This window comes from Haliotis rufescens, unplaced genomic scaffold (assembly GCF_023055435.1).
Source record: "Haliotis rufescens isolate VD_foot unplaced genomic scaffold, xgHalRufe1.0.p SCAF_7, whole genome shotgun sequence".
Taxonomy (NCBI): Eukaryota; Metazoa; Mollusca; class Gastropoda; order Lepetellida; family Haliotidae; genus Haliotis; species Haliotis rufescens.
The window spans coordinates 16,811,376-16,833,668 of NW_025964361.1; the positions used below are offsets into that span (position 1 = coordinate 16,811,376).

Sequence of the window (22,293 nt, forward strand, 5' to 3'; positions counted from 1 at the left end):
GACTCACACCTTCTCTACGTGCTTTCACACAGGCAGGACTTGACTTTGCTGGACCCTTCTTCACAGTACAAGGGAGAGGAAAAGCAAGGCAGAAGCGCTATCTTTGCCGTCTCGTCACGTGTCTAGCTTCAAGAGCTGTGCATCTTGAAATCGCATATGGAATGGACACAAATTCATTTCTTAATGCTTTTTATCAGATTGCCAGTCGCAGAGGACTTCCAGAGGACAATGTGTGTGATAATGGGACAAACTTTGTTGGGGCAGAAAAGGAGCTCAAAGGACTGGTCTCATGTCTGGACAATGATGCTGTTAAACGAACATTAGTGAATCGTGGGACAAAAGTGGAAGTTTAATCCTCCAAGTGCACCCCTTTTCAGAGGTGTGTTTGAGACAATTATCAAGGCAGCCATAAAAGCAATATCCGCTATATTAGGACGAAGTGACGTAAATGATGAAGAGCTCATGACAGCGTTTATTCACCTATCAGACATCACATCCTCAAGATGATGAACCCCTGACACTGAACCACTTCCTCCATGGACAGGTTGGAGGTTCTTTTGCTCCAGAATGAGTTGATACAACACCCTTTAACCCAAGGAGACGCTGGAGATGGATACAGGATGTAATACAACACTTCTGGAGCCGATGGATGAAGGAGTGGATACCCAGCCTCAACCGAAGAAGGAAGTGGCTCACTCACCAACCGGACATCAACGTGAATGACATCGTTTTAGTAACATCGCCAAACACTCCACGTGGACATTGGCCTATGGGAAGAATTGTCAAGACTCATCCAGGAAAAGATGGTTACACTAGAGTGGTTGACATACAGATTGGTCAATCTGTACTTACTAGACCAGTGACGAAAGTGTGCCCTCTTGAAACGGACAGCATCAGCGGATAAAGTACCAGATGTCACTGAACAAAAGGACAACACTGGATTCTATTGTGACATTAGAAATATGAACATTTGTGAGATTGATGGATTTAACATGAGAATCTATCAAATGTGAAGTATACAATTTTGTGACTTAACTTTGACCAAAAGAGTGTGAAATCTGCTCATATGTGGCTGTGAACTGTGAACTCAAAATGTGAATACTTGTGAGACATTGTTTCATGAAAATGGATATATTGTGACATTGGATGTATTCAGTGCATTATTTATTGAACTTTTCGCTACGTTTTTGGATGTGATTGAGGATATTATTTTGATTCTGGAAAGTTGGTGATTATTTTGTATTGACAGACTCCGTTCTATCAAGGAGGGGGATATGGACATAAGGCTATTGTCATCACAGGTTGTATTGCTGTGAGTATGCTATGTTTCCGAACAGGTCGTTCTGTTTCGTTCCTTTGTGTGAAAACACTTCGCACACACTACTTTACTTCGCGGATACATATCTAAAAGCATGAAAAAAGCATGCATGTGCACCACATGTTGACCACCCTGTGTCGTTGTAAGTCAGTTTGGCTTTAGAGTTAGGATAGGCAACATCATTTGACACACTGGTCAATTAGTGATCGTGGTCATAATAGAGATTTGGGAATTCAGATACTTCGTAAATTTGAACTGATGTACAATAGTAATTGTTGTTTGTAATTGTTGCTTGAAAATAAAATAAAACTATCGTAATTGAATTAGCGTTCTGACTATTGCACTTGTACTATTTCGGCTGACCAGCAACAGTCTGTGAAACATTCTATCTTGTAAGAGGCAAAAAGCATTTATGTAGCATTTCCGGCAGTGCTTTAGTCATGCATTTAATTCATTAAGGCATCTCCCAAATTCTTCAGGTGTACAACAAATGGTGTAGGTTACAAGCCAAATTGCATGCAAAGCACTTGGCCTTTAACTGTCCAGGCAAAATATCATTGATGTTATTCATCAGATAATAGTTATGCTGAGGATGTGATCCTTTGTCAATATCCAAATGAAGCAGTCCTTCCAGTTTGCCTTCAGTGTTAAATGAGATAACTTTGCTGTTATTGTTTCACAGGAGTTTTCTGTTTAGTTTTCTGTGTAGGATTATGAAGCCAAGTAGAAGTGAACATCTATTATTGTCAAAATTGACAGTCTGATATCATTTGTTGAACAGCCCCAGATGCAAGAGTTGGCTTGCCACTCGATCCATTATCAGTCAGAAGTATTGACCAACAGGGATGGTGTTGCCACTATTTATGGGCAGGGTTGATTATTCATGGCAAACAGAATAGCCATAGACTATTAGTGTTCAACGTATTTACAAGGTATGCATGTTTCTTCTAACTAACAATGCAGGATGTATGTATAATGCAATATTTGAAAATAATGTAACATTTGAGGTTGACATGAGTGTGCAATTCAAATTGATGATAGGATAAGATGGAAAGGTCTTTAGAATATGTTTGATTTTTAAACGTATCCCATCTCACACTATGCATATCTTCTTTCTTCCTCAATCCTGTATGGAAATGTCAGTGTCTGCTCTGGCTTAAATTTTCTTGGGATCACTTGGACCCCTTCATTTTAGAATTAGGGGTCCCAAACAAAAATGTAGGGGTCCAATTTATAGCATTATAATATAACATAAACAACAGAACACAGTGGTTGTGAAATATCAGAAACCTTTTCGCAACTGCAAAATATCAACAAACAGGCAAAGTGAGAAAAATGTTCACATCAGTGCACATCCTGCTCTCATGACCAAGAGATTTACATTAAGGGACAAACAAATTCTTTAAATGGAAATTTGATATTCATGAATATTTTAACACAAAATTATCCACGTTAATGTCTAACTTAGTAAATGAAAAGGCACTACACAGGTTATCAGCTGTTGGTAAGGGGTCATTGGGACAGAGATTTGTGAATGTTTTTATCTAGATCTACCAATGATTTGAAGTTTTTGGATTCAGTCAAGTTCAATGGCTGTTCTGATGCTACTGTACTGATTAGTGAGTTCATGTCGTAACTGTGACAATTACTTCAATGAGTCATGACATAATTGGCATATCAAACAGGGTTTTTTGTAAGAGTGTGTTCAGAATCCAGCATTTCCTTCATAAATCTAGTCAACATATTTCAGGTGCTGTAAATGTTTAAACATGTCAGTTACACTGATAACTGTTCTGGCAAAATGTGTTTTGCATTTCTTAATATAACTCACCAAAGAATGAGTTATAAACAGCTGGATAAGTCTGTTGTAGAATAACTAAATATTCATAGATAAAAACAACGCTTACATTCAAGTGTTCACATTTATTCTTTATCATATACAGTATCGCGGTATCGGTAAATCTCGTGATCCACACACACTGTCAACTGTTTACTTATGCAAATCTAAGCACGATAGATTTCTAGATTAGTTTCTAGGATGTTTTTGAAGTGGAATTATCCCTACCTCCATTCGAAATTGATTAGAAAAGAACCCATTTGTTCAGACGAAGTCCCTTGACCCAACCTCGGTTGTATGCATACTGATTATGCAAAATACAAAACAGGAAGTGATGTAAACCATATAATCCACACAGCCTTACTGCGGTAACACTGAAATGTGCTAGAACCCTGTACCCGATTTCCAGCTTCTAAAACAAAAGCATTTGCCCGAAAACACCCCAACGTTTCCAAGGTTACGAGCAACAACTAGGTCAATTATGTGCCCTCGTGCACGGTAAGCTTCCATGCTTTGACCACCATGCTTTGCTCAACCAACTCATTCTCTTTTTAATCTCTACTTAGTGTAGATGTATTGCTTGGGCCTAGAGAATACATTTTTGTTTGTTTGTGTGTCAGACTTAATGCCGTTTGAGATGGTCTACAACATGGACAAGAAGGACAAACCTTGCCCGGCCTGTGTTAAATGCTGGTCTCCACGGGATCCTCCAATGTTCGGGTCTCTCATCAATCCCACAGACTTCTGGTTCAGAGCAAGCTCCAGTCACCCCTCCCGAACCTGTGGGTTTGGTCTCGGCAAGGGTCAAGGGGAAGACTCACACTTACCTAGTGGTTTAGATCCACACCTGTCACCATCCACTTCAGCAAACAGCTTCAAAGCCGCAGATCCTGAGTCAGTTGTTCATTGGATTGCAGATAATTACGGCTTCAGCATACGGCCTCAGCTGCTGATCGACTGACAGGATTCGCAGTTCCCTAAGCCAGCTCCTTCAATAGACAGTTATTGTTGGTTATCTCCTCAAACATGGATAGGATCTACGCTTCCTTTAGCCACGATTTTATCGGCAACTGATGCGCTCTCCACCTCACTCTTCCATCACTCTCAGGATGATGCCTTTGTCAGAGGAGTGGTACTCCTTATGCAGGATAAAGTAATGAACATCCTAGACCTGCTCTCCAATCAAGCTGGTTCCGTGACAGCCTATCGCTGCTGTGGTATTCACCACAACTGGAGTATTCTCACAGATCCCTTTAAGATGCAACTCCTCCAGGGAGGATATTGACTACCACTGATCCCCACTCCTCCCACTACGTGCTGACCTCTACAGAGAGACTACCCAGCCAGACAACTAACAACTGCGATTGACACCACAGGTACATTGATTATAAATAAATGCAATAGAATGCCTCGGGCTGCTTCCAATGATACCTGGGTTTTATTGACCAATATTCCTTGTTTAAAAAAAAGCAGTCTAAATGGCTATTCTTCAACATGAACCGCGTCATACCAAAAGATGTTAAAAGATGGTACTTGTTGTTACTCTGTCTGGCGCTTGGCATTAAGAGGCTAAAACAAGGACTGGTCGGATCGGAGTCAGTATACTGTGTCTGAGTGGGGTATTCATGTTAAACTGCAGCATGGTATCTCAGTGTGCTAGCACTATAAATCGGCATCAGTCCGGACTAGTACAAGCAGCCACACACACACACACACATACACGTGCATGCATATAAGTGCAATAATCTTGGACGCGACGTTAAACCCCATTTCACCTCACCGTTGTTTTCTACAGCTGCTCGGCTGGTTGATCATCAACAAGTCCCACACAATGACTCTAATTCATCAGGGCTCTCTTTGACACTGAACAAGGCATGATGTTTGTTCCACATGACCATTGGATGAAGATTCAACGGTATGTTCCATTGACACTCAAACACCTCTCAAGCTCTGACAATGCCAGCTGCTCCTGGGTCTCCTGACATCAGGACAAGCCATCACCGTCACTGTATCTACAACCACTTCAATGTTTTCTTGCGCCATTCATCAGGATTGACGATTGTCGGACAGAGATCTCCCTACCGATCCATCTCCACCCACATCTACAGTGGTGGTTAGTTGAATCGAATGTTTGCGGCGGGGGTCTCTTTGAGGGGGTCTTTCATCCCGTTCCTTCTTCTGTCGGTAGACGCATCAACCGTCGATTGGGAAGCGCACTTTCGTTCACTGAGGATCGTTGCCTACACATCAACAATCTTGAGTTCAAGGTGGTCATTCAAGCAGTAACACTCCTCTCACCTCAAAAACAGTCCGATAACACTGCGGTAGTGTGATACATTAACCGAATGGGATCCATGAAATCGATGTCATTCCTCTTGATCACTCTTGATTTCTTCCAACATATTGACTCTCAACATCCACGTCCGGGCCCGCCACATCCCAAGGGTCTCTAATGTTATAGCAGACTCTCTGTCACAACCTGATGGACGGCCGCAAACAGAGTGGTCCCTACACAGAATGAGTTTCCAAAGGATCTACAAATTATATGAGCCCCCAGAGATAGATCTGTTTGCCACCTGCTTCAACGCTCAGCTATCCCGCTTCATGTCGCCCATCCCCGACCCAGTGGCTTGAGATCACGATGCGTTGTCAATCCTGTGGCAGGGCCTCAGTGTGTATATATTTGCCCCGACAGGCGTTCTTCCCCAGGTCCTACAGAAAGTAGAAGCCACTAGTCACCCATCTCTGACTTTTGTCACACCCTATTTGCCAACACACAACTGGTTCCATACCTTGCTAAGGCTAGCTGACAGATTTCAATAAACTACTGCTCCGAGAAGACCTTCTACTTCAGCCGCTCTCTCATTTGCAGAAGTCCCTAATCACAAAAGGCTACTCCAAGCGAGTAGTGAAGATTATCAACCGCGAACAACAAGTGGATAGCGTTCAAGAAAGTTTGTCCTTGCCATGATATTTCCTCTACTACCTTATCTTCACCCCAACAGAACTTACACCACCTGCGATAGATGTATAAGCTTAACGGCTCTACTCTGTCCACCTTCTTAGCACTGATTAACAATTTTCCAATGGATGCATCATGTGGGACCTTAACATGATCCTGCAACACTTGACTTCCAATGTTTATGAGCCACTAGCGGATGAGAACTTCAAGATGATCATGCTGAAGTCTGAATTCCTACTGGCCCTGGCTCTCGCTTTAGAGAGATACATGCTCTGGAAGTCACCAGAATCCCGTATGAACGATCTGGAAGCAGAAGGGCGTTCCTAGGCCTTTGTTGGGATTTTCTAGCAAAGACTTCCGGCCATCCTAATCGGCTATTTACGATTTCCCCTCTCTCAGTCGATCTTGGGATCAGATGACCAAGAAGATCTCTCCCTCTGTCCAGTTTGAACACTCCGTCTCTATGTCAGATAGGATAAGTATATGAATATACAATTTATACTAACATTTCCAATTTTTTAATTGAAGATTTAACACAAGCAGGAAATGATATTCATTTTCATGTGCAGATGTTATTAGACTTTTGAAATATGCCTTTATAGATCTTTATTTATAATATATGCCCTGAATATGACTGAAATCTTCTTGATTGTAACAAATACTAGATATTCTTTGAGTATCAATTGTTGTTAAAAGAGAAAACATGTATCATTGTATTTATGTATGTACAATTGCTAATTCTTAATTTTTCTATCTACATATGTTGAAAACAGTCTTTAGCTCTTTGGAGAAATAATGACATAAACATTTTGACATTTCCAACACCCTGATCCATCCATTTTTATTCAAGGCCTAAACTGACAAAGGTGATTCTGATATTTCTTGCCCTTTTTTTAAGTGACTGGCTTTGATCAAGCTAGAATACTTGTTGTAAGTTAAATGCCTCACAGGATATTGAGTTGATTTACCATTTGGGTAGCGAATTGAACCCTATTACACATATACATGCATATAAAACATGAACCTTTTCTATGCAATCATATTTTCCATAGCCCCATACTTCTGAATCACAAATTAAAACATGCAGTATCTTTGTACAGCGATGGAAACTTACAGTTTTAGTCCACTAGTCCTTATAATGTTAACATATAGCAAAACCTTTTAAAATGGCAAATTTCCTTATGATACTTAACTATTGGGTAGTTTGGCAAGGACTACAGGACCAGTGCCAATTTTTAAGGGTGTTTATATAAAAGATTTGAAAGTACAAATTACAGGGCATATGATCATATTTTAACAAACTTTCCAGTATTGTTATCAACACTGCTGTCTTAGCTTTAACAAATGCACATTCTAGATATTTATTCCAATCCAAAGTCCTAGTAAACAATATTCCAAGGTAAGTTAGCGAGTGAGTATTGTTTTACGCCACTTTTAACACTATTCCAACAATTTAACGGCTGGGGACACCAGAAATTTTGCACACAGGTAAGCATAAGATTTAACTACCTCTATGTATGCATATTTGGATGTACATATTCTCTAGTTTTGATAATTTCCCCCATTTTAAAGACAAGAGCTTCAGCTGTAACAGTATTTAGATTTGACATTCAAGACCATTTACTGAATCAAAGAAATGGTCAACAAAAAGTAAACAGAAATTTTAGATCAGATCTGGATATAGTTCTCTGACAGCTTTAGATTTTGAGTACATTTCAAGCAGAAGTTCATTTATGAAAAAAAGAGAGAACAAGAACAAGCTTAATACACAACCCTGACACACTCCCAAAGGGCAATCAAGCATACTTGTTAGGTTATTACCATTGGTGCGCACACTAGCTCTGACTGACATGTAAATGGCTTTTATCATTTTTCCATCATTGATGACCAAAAGCCTAAGCGTAATCGACAGTACATGCATAGAATTTACCTCCCCTTTTAGAGAGATAGTTTGTAATTAAAGCTTGTAAAATAAAGACATTATCCATTGTGGAATATCCAGCTCTAAATCCTGCCTATTCCTCATAAATGTTTCTCAGTGACCAAAACATTTGCCATCAAGAATCATGGTACATAATTTCTGAAAGATATTCCCGGACAGTTTATCAAGTTTTTGAGCTACCAGAAGGAAAATCCCTTTATCGTCTAGAGAATTGAACAATACTTATGAAATAAGGAAAGGTGGTCATTGTTTATCATACAATAAAACACTGCTGGAAGAATAAACCATGAGGGTTGCAGCCCAGAGTTGTTTATTCTTCCAGCAGTATTTTATTGTACGATAAACAATGACCCCGAGTTGTTTATTTCTTATATGTGATATCATCATTATGTACAGCCTCTTTAAGGATTATTATAAAATGTACATGCTTTAATTAAATACTTACCCACATTTTAAAAATGATTACTCCCTGAATAGAATCTGACCTCTGAAATGTCTGACATGTCCATTTTACGAACAGGTGGGTTAAGTTTGGTATTTCCCGCTTATTCTCACAATTCTCGTCGATCATCTGTATCTTTTCTTTAAATACTGATTGGACCACCTGGGTGGTCTAGTGGTAGAGCCTCCACCCGTAGAGTGATAGGTCAGGCATTCGATCCCCGGCAGCGTCATACCATAAGACGTTAAAAGATGGTACTTGTTGTTACTCTGTCTGGGGCTCAGCATGAAGGGGCTAAAACAAGGACTGGTCGTCTCCAAGTCTTAGTAGGGTATTCATGTTTAACTGCGTCATGGTATCTCTGTGAGCCAGCACTATATATCAGCAACAGTCCGGATTAGTACAAACAGCCACACACAAACACACACGCTTCATAAGTGCAATAATCTTGGACGCGACGTTAAACCCAATTTCACCTCAGCTGACCTTTGTTGTCAAGAATTGTAACAGATATGTTTGAAAGATACTTTATTCAGGCATCAAAGTTTGGTTCTATAAGACTTTATGGTCTCCATTTGTATTCTTATGGTAACATACATATATGAATCATTTCCTTCAAAATCATAAACATATAACACAACTGTATGGTCATTTCATAATATAATGAGGTTCAGAACACATAGCCCCCATTCAAATGACTGTGTGTGGGACACTTCCCCTATGCTTTAGATTCATTAAGTTTCACATCATATTCACAACCATACATTACACTCCCTCCAAACCAAATCTGATACCTATTCAATGAAGAGCATCGGTGAAGTATGAATTTAAAAATATGCAGCGTACACAGGAAACTTAAATGAACTTTAGGAAGGGTTGAGTGCACAGCAAAGTGTAACTCCACGATCATATCATATTTGTCAGATAACCCATTAGTCAGATGCCCCAGTTGTCAGACAGTGAAGTCGAGATGGCTTGTCAAAACATCAGATTAACCCGTTGTGATAATGGGCTAGTCTTAATCCTCTGTATAATTAAGATCAAATAAATAAAGACATTTGAAGTTAATGGGTAAAATAATTAATCTACAATAGAATTATATATTGTTTTACATTATACTCGTATATATGTATATTGAACCAATGAACGATTTCGTCATGAAACCAACGTACATTTGTAAGTTCTCACCTACGCTTCTTACAAGAATACTGATTTTTCTCAATATACCTGTTTTACTAAATTGAGCATATGTAGACATCTCAATTTGTCACAAACATGGCAGGTTTGGAAAAGTGAACTTTGTTACATCTCAGAGAGGTTGACCCAGGATACACCTTCACCATCACCTGTACAGCAAGAACAAGCTTGGGGGATTCTACCAAAGTGGCAAATGTCACACATACTTTCAATCAGTCCGGACTAGAAGAAGCAGCTACACATGCATGCACATTGCTACATAAGTGCAATAATCTTGGATGGACGTTCAATCCCATTTCCCCTCATCTCACCTTTAATACCGATTCTCATATCTCTCCCACTTTTGAAAGTGATTGTTCAGCCACGTTTATCTGCGTAGCCCAGGTACATCTATGGGGAACAATCCACCAGACACTAACCTCTCAAAAATAATGCCGTCCAATAAATGATGTCATCAAGTTGTGAGTGCTTTCTTGAATCTCCAGAAATAATGTCTTGATAGAACAATGTTTTATCGTGAAATAAGCCATGCTTCTTTCTTCATTGTCCTTTGCGATTTATCTTGTTATCTGGTTATCTTATCTAAGTAAATACACAACATGAATATAATCTGCACATGAAAACATTTTACTAATTACACAATCTATTCCAGTTGCTTAACTACATTTCAACTTATGAATATTCTCTTGTATTTCTTCATTGCTGACATATCAGTTGCAGATTTTTCCAAATTTGTTAGTTTGATGATCAGAAGAGAACCTAGGTCTGTCAAAACTATCTGATACTTGTTCCATTATTAAGTTATCATTATCTGCTAAATGTCTGAAATTGTCATCAGTGTTGTCATCAGGGCATGCAGTTCTGGGGGCCAGTCATCTGAGGCACCACAATTTGCTGTGCAGAGTTGCTTGCCATAGACACCTATGAATGTGGGTTTGAATTTTGGTTTGCCCTGATTGTGTTTCTCAGATTTTGACAGCATCATACCCATACTCATGGGTCTAAGACCTGCAATCACTTTGGGCTTTCACCCCACAGGAAGCTGTGATATAACGGAATACTGTTTGAAGTGGCAATAAACCCAACTCACTCGTCCAGTTCTGGTATTTAATTTAGTTTCAATGGTTGCACATAAGTTGTAAATCAATATAGAAATCTAAGATGAGGTCAATTCAATTTTGCAGATGCTTATAGTCATACTATCTTATTCTTCTGGTTGAACATGTGTAAAAATACACAATACATGTTTTTCACATGAGAACATTGTCACTCAGAGTGAAAATAGCATTTCAAAGAAGCAGACACATTTGATATATACTGAACCAAATTAAAAACTTCACAATCCTAAAATTTTAACATTTTGACGATAATGTAGTGTTTAGCCTTTTGTTTAGCGGTATGTTTACTAGCAGTATTACCGAGGTTATGTCCCTTGTACAATATTATGGGATAGCAAGTAAACAATCAAGCATGGTTACCGCTGTGTTGCGTTTTCTTCAACACGTTGTTCCATCGAACATCGAGTCCATCGACTCATATTAATTGCATACAAGTTTACCAACTTGTAAACATCATATTGGCGACAAGCGATGGCAGATAATCAAGACGGTGAGGTTCGTCAACCGCCTGCGCCCGCGGGACCGGTGACTGTATCGTTACCAAGTTATCCTTCGTTTGACTGCAAGTCGGATGGGAAGTTAGTGAGGTGGAATAAGTGGCGCTCCCGATTGGAAAACAATGTGTTTGTGGGATATAACATCACAGATGACAGGCAAAAGAAAGCGTTGCTATTATCGTTTGCTGGGGACGATTTGAATGACATCGTTGATGCGATACCGGCAGTTGAATTAACCCCTATTGACAATGAGACACATTTTGGAAAGCTTGTCACGGCGATAATGAATCACTTCAATCCACAAGTTAATCTGGAATTCCAGAGATATTGCTTTCGTCAATTAAAACAGAAGTCGGATTCAATTGATGAGTTTTATCATGAACTGAGACAGCATGCAAGCACATGTGATTTTGGTGATAGAATTGAAGCGGAGGTAAAATCTCAACTCATAGCTGGTTGCAAGTCGAACAAAGTTCGTGAGAAAGGCCTGAGTACCCCAGGCATGACATTGGCTGATTTGTTAACTCATGCCAGAACTCTAGAACTTACACATGAACACTCCAAACAAATTCAGTCCTCCACTCAATCCCAAAATGTGAACACTCACCAGGCAAACGCCATGACCCATAAGCACCATAAAAGAAAGCCACAGAAAACTTATGATAACCATGATAACCATGAGAAGTCACAGAAACAGCAAACTTGTTTTAATTGTGGACGTGCTTGGCCTCATAGTGGGGGTCAGAGAAACTGTCCTGCTTTTGGAAAAAAGTGTGTGAAATGTGGAAAATCAAATCATTTTGCCAATGCGTGTAAAGATGGACATACAAAAGCACCACGTGGTCGAGGGCATTTGAAGAATGTTCGCATGGTTGATGACTGCGGGGAAGAGACTTCTGATGAAGATGAGTTTGTCTTTCTGTCACAAGGTGAGAAAACCAAATCTCCAAAGTTCACCATGAAGATTAATGGACAACCTGTTATCATGTTAGCAGATTCAGGTGCATCTATCAACACAATTTCAAAAACTGTGTACCAGTCCCTCCGACCTAAACCCAATCTACAAGAATGCAGAACAAAGGTGTTTCCTTATGGAAAGAAGGAACCAGTGCATGTGCTAGGACGTTTCACAGCCACGATTGCATCGAAAACCGCATCTGCTGAAGCGAAAATATGTGTCGTGTCTGACGTTGATGAGTGTTTGTTGAGTTGGCAAATGGCACAGGAACTTCATCTGCTAAAAATACATGAATCCGTGTATTCTTGCAAATCTGAAGATCTGATAACAGAATACAGTGATTTGTTCACGGGACTCGGCAAGCTGAAAGATGTGAAAGTACAGTTGCATATCGACAAAGATGTTCAACCAGTGGCTCAACAGTACAGACGTGTACCATTTCATGTCAGGAAGGACATAGAAACCCAGATCAAATCTGATTTGGAACGTGACGTCATTGAACGAGCTTCAGGTCCAACACCCTGGGTGTCTCCTTTAGTGGTAGTCCCTAAACCAAGTAGTCCTGGCAAGGTGAGAGTTTGTGTTGACATGAGATGTCCAAATACAGCCATAAAGCGAGAAAGACACAACTCACCAACACTGGAAGAACTCACAACTATTCTCACAGGGGCTAAAGTTTTTAGCAAACTTGACCTTAATCAGGGTTATAACCAGCTTGAATTGGTCGAAGAATCCCGGTATATCACCACTTTTGCCACACACCTTGGATTATTCAGGTACAAACGTTTGAATTTTGGAATCAACAGTGCTGCTGAAGTATTCCAAGAAACCATTAGACAAGCTGTCAGTGGTTTGAATGGTGTCATCAATATCAGTGACGACATTCTGGTCCATGGGGGTGATCAACAGTCACATGACACAAATCTACATGCCTTGTTTGAACGTCTCCGTGAAATGGGACTAACTTTAAACAGTGACAAGTGTGTTTTCAACAAGCATTCCATTGAGTTTCTTGGACATGTGTTCAGTGCTGACGGCATAACACCAAGCCAGGCAAAACTGTCTGCGATCCTAGATATGCCACCACCCAAGAATGTTTCGGAAGTGAGGAGCTTGCTTGGAATGATGAACTTCTGTGGTGCTCGTCATGTTCCAAATTATGCGACACTCACCTATGAACTCCGCCAGCTGACTCGCAAGGATGCTCAGTGGGACTGGACAGAGAAACACCAAACAGCCCTTGACAACCTGAAATCTGAACTGTGTAAAGCGACAACACTGAGTTTCTTTGATCCACAAAAACATACAGAGCTGTATGTTGACGCAAGCCCTGTTGGTTTGTGTGCGGTGCTTACTCAACCAGATTCGGATGGAAAACCCAAAGTGATTCAGTTTGCAAGCAGATCGCTCACACCCACAGAACAGAGGTACTCTCAAACTGAACGGGAAGCTTTGGCTGTCACTTGGTCTTGTGAACATTTTCACATATATGTGTTTGGATCAGTGTTTACCATATTCACCGATCATAAGCCATTAACTACACTGTTCGGGAACCCAAAGGCATCGTTACCTCCCAGAATTAAAAGATGGGTGATGAGGATTCAGCAATATCAATTCAAGATTGTCTACAGACCAGGAGCAGATAATCCGGCAGATTATCTTAGTAGACATCCAGTCCAGCAATCTGCAAGTCATAGAGAAGAGAAGATTGCTGAAGAATACATTAACTATGTTGTTACCACAGCAATCCCTAAAACCATGACGACAGACCATGTTGCTAAGGCAACAAGGAATGACCCAGTATTACAAGCTGTTATTCAGGCCTTGAACACAGGCAACTGGAAGTCAAGCAATAATGTAGACAAGGTGTATGACTCTTTGTACAAGTGTCGTAATGAACTGTCTGTCGCCATGAACAATCAAATACTGTTGAAAGGTGCTCAAATTGTGTTGCCACCGAGCTTACACAGACAAGCTGTTGATCTAGCTCATGCTGGTCACCAGGGCATCGTGAAAACAGTTTCCCTGCTTCGTGAGAAGATATGGTTTCGTGGATTGCACAATATGGTGGAACATGTGGTTAAAAACTGCATGACATGTCAAATCACAACTGATTTGCCAGCACGTGAACCCCTCAAAATGTCAGAATTGCCAGATGGACCATGGCAAGAGCTTAGTGCTGATTTCGGTCAGATATCAACTGGTGAATATCTGCTGGTGGTGCAAGATGAATATTCACGTTATGTCATTGTAGACATACTTAAGGGCATCTCTGGTCGCAATGTAATTCCAAGACTTGAGAAAATCTTTTCAGAGTTTGGGATACCACATCAGCTCAAGACGGACAATGGCCCACCATTTAATGGCTACGAGTTCAGTACATATGCAGTACACTGGATTCAAACATCGGAAAATAACTCCATTATGGCCGCAAGCCAATGCAGAAACTGAACGCTTCATGCGTACCATCAAAAAGTGCATTAAAGGTGCTATTGCACAAGGACAAAACTGGAAACAGGAAATGTATCGATTCCTGTTGTCTTACCGGACAACACCACACACGTCAACAGGTGTTCCTCCAGCAACCGCCATGTTTAACAGAAATCTGCGAAATCGTCAGCCTAGTTTGTCCAAGTCATCAAAATCCAGAAACAGGAAAATGAGACAGAGAGACATGGCAGCTAAACATGCCATGAAGCAGTATGCTGACAGAAAGGCTTATGTCAAGCCACACAGTTTCAAGGAAGGGGATGCAGTTCTCCTGAAAGACACGTCAATGAGGAAGTCCAACACCCCATATGAGCCTCTGCCTTTAACAGTAACATCCACAAAAGGCTTGATGATCAGTGCAGAGTGTGGGGGGAGGAAGGTAACAAGAAACAGCAGTTTCTTTAAGAAGTCACCCCAACATCCTACTCACTCCAATATTCAGGACACAGTTGACACACCTGAATGTGATGGTCAACAAGTTCCAGTCAGTGACAATGAAGATCAAGCAGTGATTGATCCTATTGAACATGTTGAACCAAATGAACCTATGCGCAGATATCCAACAAGAGATCGAAGACCTCCGAGTAAATACAAGGACTTTTTCATGTAAAGTGCAATGTGCAAATGTGTGCACATGTGAACTGAAGCCTGAACTGTGTTTGAAATTATGTGTTCAGTTAATTCATTAATTGAAAGCTGGATTATGTTTTAAGATCTAGTCAATAGTTATCAGTATTATTACTTTCAGCAAAGAGACTATATTTGCAATGATGTGAAGATTTTCACAGGTATATTTTGTCTTGGCAATTTCATGTTGTCACAAGTTCTTGAAGTTAACTCATAGGTTAAACTAAGTCATTTAGCCAGTCTAATTATTGATCCCTCAATAAGTATCCAAGGAGGGGGGAGGTTGTAGTGTTTAGCCTTTTGTATAGCGGTATGTTTACTAGCAGTATTACCGAGGTTATGTCCCTTGTACAATATTATGGGATAGCAAGTAAACAATCAAGCATGGTTACCGCTGTGTTGCGTTTTCTTCAACACGTTGTTCCATCGAACATCGAGTCCATCGACTCATATTAATTGCATACAAGTTTACCAACTTGTAAACATCATAGATAACACCCATTTTTGTGCAGGTGAATTGATCAAAATCATTTGCACAGCACTATAGTGGCAAAAGTGTTTTTTCACGTTGCAGTCATTTACAAAAAAAGAAAAACACAAGAAAACAAAAGTCTTTACGGCCATGTGTCATGCCACGCCTTTCAAATGTGCAACATGAACGTGCCATCGGCATGTTGCAGACGGGAACGTCCGTAGCTGGACGCAAGGACGATGGTCTGTAGTCGACGGACTGTTTATGATTTACAGACGCGTCTACAGCAAACGGGTACCACCGCTGTTCGCCCTCGGCCAGGTAGACCACATGTGACGTCACATGCAGAGGATCGTCAGATTGTCTTACGTCACCTCCGTAACCGATTTTTGACGGCTACATCAACCAGTAATGAACTGTTTAGGGGTAGACTGAGTGCGCAAACTGTTCAAAACCGTCTGAGAACTGCTCACCTTCAAGCACGACAGCCATACTGCGGGCCGATTCTGACTCAATTACACAGACGCCAACGTCAATTGTGGGCACAGAGACACTTACGATGGACTCAGAGGAATTGGAATCAAGTTGTCTTCAGTGATGAATCCCGATTTAATCTTCGATTTGCTGATGGTAGGGCAAGGGTGTGGAGGCGCCGTCATGAACGTTACGCCAAGTATTGTGTACAGGAAGTTGACAGATTTCGAGGCAGAAGTGTCATGGTGTGGGGTGCTTTCTGTGGCAATGCACGTTCCAGGCTTCTTGTCATCCGTGGCAACCTCAACGCTGATGCTTACCGCGACCAGGTACTGGCACCAGAACTTCTGCCTTTTATGGCAGCAGTCATGGACCCGGTTTGATCTTCCAACACGACAATGCCAGACCCCACACAGCAATTTTGACAAGGAATTTCCATCAGAATGCGGGAGTCAACGTCATGGACTGGCCGTCAAGGTCTCCTGACCTCAATCCCATCGAACACGTCTGGGATGCTCTTGGCAGAAGTCTGCGCACTCTCCAGAACCAACCACAGAATTTGCAAGATCTTGGCACCATTTGCAGCAACAATGGCGTCATCTTCCCAATCATGTGTTCACAAGCATCACAAGGTCCATGCAGAGGCATTGTGTGGCAGTTGTCAACGCACATAGTGGGCATACACGCTACTGAACTTGTGTGCCATCAGATTCTCATGCTTGGGACTTATGATTTAAACTGTTAATGTTATTACCAAATACCGTAGGTGCTTGGAACAAATTATGGTGACCACCGTTAATTAAAATCCTTCTTTGGACATTAATGATTAAAAATTACATTTGTCCGTTGTATATCATATATGGGATTACTTTTAAAAATGTGAAGTTTTTAATTTGACTCAGTATATTTAGAAATGTTATCTTTTATGAACAATATTACACCTTCCAAGGTGCATCCAAATTGTGATAGCTTAATTCCGGGTAAATGAAAGTATTTTTTTCCTGGAAGGGAAAAATCAGTATTGTCTTTTTCATGTGACCAGGTGGATGATGTTGTCTAAATCGCTGATAAGTCGGGCCTGGACTTATCCCTATGGATAGGCAGATAACTGTCCTCTAGTTCTGAAGACTTATGTTCTGATATTGGCAAATGGGGAGTCTTGGTTAGGGGGCATATCCAAAACTATAAATTTCTCATATTTGTAGTAACCCCACTTCCCATCCAGTGCCGTAGCCAGCCGGGGGGCAGTTGCCCCCTGGATTTTTTTTAGAAAGCACTTTTCCTTGTGAAAGTTAACTTGAATAAGAAATGAATAATCTTATTTGCCCCCCCTGACTTCAGTTTATTTCACTGGGATGCAGTAAGGTCATTCGGTATTCTCTATGTAAGATGACATTGTCCTGTCGACTAAATATTTCTAGTCTCTCAACACTGTTCGAAATGGCGCATAGTTCTTCTGTATGTGAAATCCTGTTTGTGTAGCTGCTCATGTACATAGTCCACATCCAGTTGTGTAATATGCTGTTGTTCTTTTCACTTGTGAAAATTCATGTTTTAGTTCAACAATAGTGTCAGTTACTTTCTAAATAACTCCTTGCCCGTGTTCAAGTTCATCTTTTACGGTCCTGTTTTATGTCTGTTTTCATGTTTTTAGGCCGTGCTTGGCATATAGTGGAACACAGAACTTACTGTGGCAATGTTATTACGTCCACAAAATCCATCAGTGAATGTACAAATAGAATCCGACCCATGAAAATCCAGGTTTGAATAGGCCTTCAGCCACCCATGCCTTCCATATGCTTGTCGTAAGAGCCGACTAAAGGGATCCGGTGGTCAGGCTTGCTGACTTGGTTGATGTCATCGCAGGGGTTGAAAATTTATGAAAAATGTTACTTGACCAAAGGTAAGTATGACCATCATTCTTATTGGCCCTCGTTTACAGCATGCAGTAACGCATAGCTCCCAAAGTTTACCTACATATTTAATAAACTTAAGTTTTACACTGACACAATGTTTTACCCCTTTCTCAAAAGACATTATCAGTTGAACACCGCGAGCACTTAACACTTGAAATACCAGTCAACAAATCCAAACTGAAGTGCGCAATTCAATTCCATTTGTGTAAAATACCCCGCAAAATATTCAAAACCCAATAACTTTCAATTAACTTTGGTACAAAAGCGCATGCATTAAATGAAAGTCGCAAATGTATAAAAACAGCTTGCGTAAATATCCAATGAAACTGTTTCAGCATGCGTACAAAGGAGCTAATTTCCGAAACACAATTATGAGCCCAGTTTACTTTCCGAGTCAAGCCTATATATTTACAACAGTTATAAACATCTAAAACATTATTTCCTTCTTTTTTTTTGTTCAATAATTTCGGTAAAACCCAATCGAGTGGTGAATAGATGAGTGAAAAAATATTGGTTACCCAATGAAAAATGTAATAACCAATTAAAATAGAAACCCTAGAGTAAAAACTCAAATTCTCGAAAAGTTATCTGGAGCTCTGTTATACTATCTGGTTATAAAAATGTGTTCATTGTATATCTGGACTTATGTTTGTAATAAATATTTTATTTATTGTATTCAAAATTTCATTCAATATTTGTTTCCATTCATTTCCGCAAATTCATGTGCCAAGTGAGCGCACAACTCACGGTTGTTTACAGCAATCACAGTCACCGCTATTGACGTCTTGAATGAACTTTAGTTGCCAGAACATGGATACAATATATCATAAATGCCATGCTTTGACTCATTAAAAGTCATATTTGTTGTAGTTTGACTTATGTGTCAACCAAGTTTTCGCATTCGAGAGCGTGTGAACCTTGACAGTGACTGGTGTATTCAACTAAAATGTTTCATCAAAGCTAGGCCTAACGAAGCTTCAAAAGTCGGCACGAGACCTACCTCGCGTGCAGATTCCAAAAAATGTAGTCAACTGTCCACCATTCAGTTTCTAAGAAGCATGGGCCACATATGGAAGTGTCACTACGATTTATCAATGAAACAAGCCTGGTTCTCATTGTTGACCTGCCTGACATCGATGTGTATTAATTCCATTGGTTGACTGGTGTAACTGTATGCAAATTAGATTGCCAGTCTTGGACAATAGCAAAATATTTTAGCCAATGAAATATCCTAATATGATCACATGATTACATTCTCGTGAAACTTAACACAGTTCATTTTGTGTGCTCTACTTGTCCACAGGCATGCTAGAAACGTATATTACTCGCCCAACATCTAAGTGTTACTTGGCATGGGCATTGGGCAATGGTATTTTTTAACCCCTGCATCATATGCCAATTGCATGGATCGATGCTCATGATGTCAATCACTGGATAGTGTGGTACAGACTCGATTATTTACAGACTGACGTCACATAGCTGTACTATTGCTGAGTATGGTGTTCAACAAACAAACAAGCAAACAAATGGGGAATCCCAAAACATGATCTGATGTATGGCACAAAGAATTCAGGCTACGTTTTGTCAGCTTACCCGTCTATAGTTCAGATCTGTGCAAAACTAAACACAACACACCTTGATGACCTTGACTCTAGACCCTAATACAACCCTGTAGACCTTGTCTTTCGATTTCTTATCAAAGACTCCACACACACATTGTAGTGCAAGATAATTCCACTTCTGAACAGTTTTCTCCCAAACACGTCGCTTACCACAAAATTATTTATTTTTGGTATAGCCCTGTTCCATTTCTTATGATTAGTGATAATAACTGAACATGCTTAAAGTATATACTTGTGTATGACAAGTTGAGTTTCTTTTCAACAAAACAATTTCACAAATAAATTGTTGTGATCCACCTAAATGCCCCATTGTGTATGCGTGCATGCGCCCCTCTTAGGCATCTTTTTCTGACCGTTCAGTTGTCCGCCCAGTCAACATGTATGACATGCTTTTTAGACTGTGGGTGAGTGAGTGAGTTGGGTTATACATGCCCAGTCATCATGTATCACATGCTTTTTAGACTATAATAGGTGAGTGAGTTTGGTTTTACATGCCCAGTCAACGTGCATCACATGCTTTTTAGACTGTGGGTGAGTGAGTGAGTTGGGTTTTACATGCCCAGTCAACATGTATCACATGCTTTTTAGACTGGGTGAGTGAGTGAGTTGGGTTTTACATGCCAAGTCAACATGTATCACATGCTTTTTAGACTGTGGGTGAGTGAGTGAGTTTGGTTTTACATGCCCAGTCAACATGTATCACATGCTTTTTAGACTGTGGGTGTGTGAGTGAGTTGGGTTTAACTCCACTTTTAACAGTATTCCAGTAATATCGCAGCGTGTCAGTTTAATGTGGGAGGAAAGCCCGAAGGGATGCAGGTCTCTGACATTTACCACTTTGGTGAAACCGACGAGCAAGGGCATGGTGCTGACAAACCTAGAAACATAATCGGGGCGAACCGGGATTCGTGTCCACAATCATAGCTTTCTGGCGTGCCAAAGGGACGCAACTCTGCACAGCGAATCACAGTGATTTAGACGACTGGGCCCCCTGCCCCCTATTAGACTATAGTGATAATTTGTAATGTTAGTTGATAACAGAATTCTATTTTGCTCAAACCATTTAATTAATCTTCAATTTGTTACTTCAGCCACAGCATCACCCAATAGCACATCATTTTATAACCAAACTGTGCAAGTCATACTTTTCTTCAACCACAAATTATTCATAGTTTCATTTATGAATTATTTCTTTGCAGCTCACGGGCCTGTCAAATTAAAGACTGGGGAGTTCACAAGTCCAACTGTTTGAAGAGGATGGATTCTGAGTGTTGTAGATCTACATCCTCAAGCTATGGCCATGATAGAACAAGGATGTTTACAGGTGAAAGTGACAAAGCCAATAGTAGGAGTGCCACTGACACATCTGCATCACTGACCAGGTCAGATGGGAACTCAGTACATGCTGATTTCCACACAGCTGATGACAGACTGATGGCATCCAGTGCGCAGTCTGCCCCAGTCAGTGATGACAGGGGTTTATCTTACCTCCACAACAATCTACATCTTCATGACGTACCAGTGTTTCATGTGGACAAAGCTTACTGTGACATAAATGTGAAAGCAAACAAACAGAAGTTCAAGTTGCAGATTCAGCACGACTGGACAGGACAAGAAATACTGAAACTATTTGCATGTCATGTACATATTCCTTTAGAAAGAATGAAAGTAGTACACAGAGGTAAAATAATGACTGACGTGTTGATCAGAGAATATATAAACCCAAAGTCAGTGTTTCAAGTGTTTGGTGAGAAATCAGCCGATGAAACAGGACTTGACCAGAGAGATATTGTTATCATGATGGCTCAGATGAACATTGACAGAAATAGAGCCGTGCAAGCCCTGCAGACGAGAGGCAACCTAATTGATGCCATCTTTGAGGCTTCTAACAAGATTTGAAAATATGCTAACAATTTATGGCCAATCATAGGACATAATGTCATAGAGACTAATTAAGACAGGCACCTGAGACATCCAAAATGTTCTTATTATTTCTTTTTGGCTGTGCTCATGCATAACTATCGATCACCCTTAGTTATGTTTCAAATATATTTGTACCCAAACCAATATTTATTAGAGAAATTAAACATAATTTATATGAAAATGAAAGCGATCGTTGTATTTTCATAATTTGATGTGTCAAAAAATGTGGATAATAACTATTGTGGTATGTTGATTAAATCTAAATGTGCAAATCCCTGTGAATGATAGGAAAAGTAGACTTCTATCTAATACTGAAACGGATGAACTCAGATCCAATTTAGGATACGAGCTGAAATTGTGAATCTGTTTAATGGCCAATCTAGCTTTGGATCGTGCCTGAACAATCAACATGTGAGAGACAGGAACAAGTTGTCATGGAATGACACAAAGACTTGGGGCGGAAACTAACATTTGTCTTTTGTAAAAACTTAAGTTTTT

The 22,293-nt window shown here is 40.2% G+C and overlaps 1 protein-coding gene across 1 annotated transcript in view; it reads left to right on the top strand.

Annotated features, from left to right (window-relative positions):
- The window catches only part of LOC124151839, a 41,481-nt gene extending 19,500 nt beyond the window's left edge, over positions 1-21,981 (top strand). Inside the window, exon 2 of the mRNA XM_046524494.2 lies at positions 21,072-21,981. Coding sequence (XP_046380450.1) covers positions 21,072-21,771 — 700 coding nt within the window. The 3' untranslated portion in view covers positions 21,772-21,981. The remainder of the gene's footprint in view (positions 1-21,071) is intronic.
- The last annotated feature ends 312 nt before the right edge of the window (positions 21,982-22,293 follow it).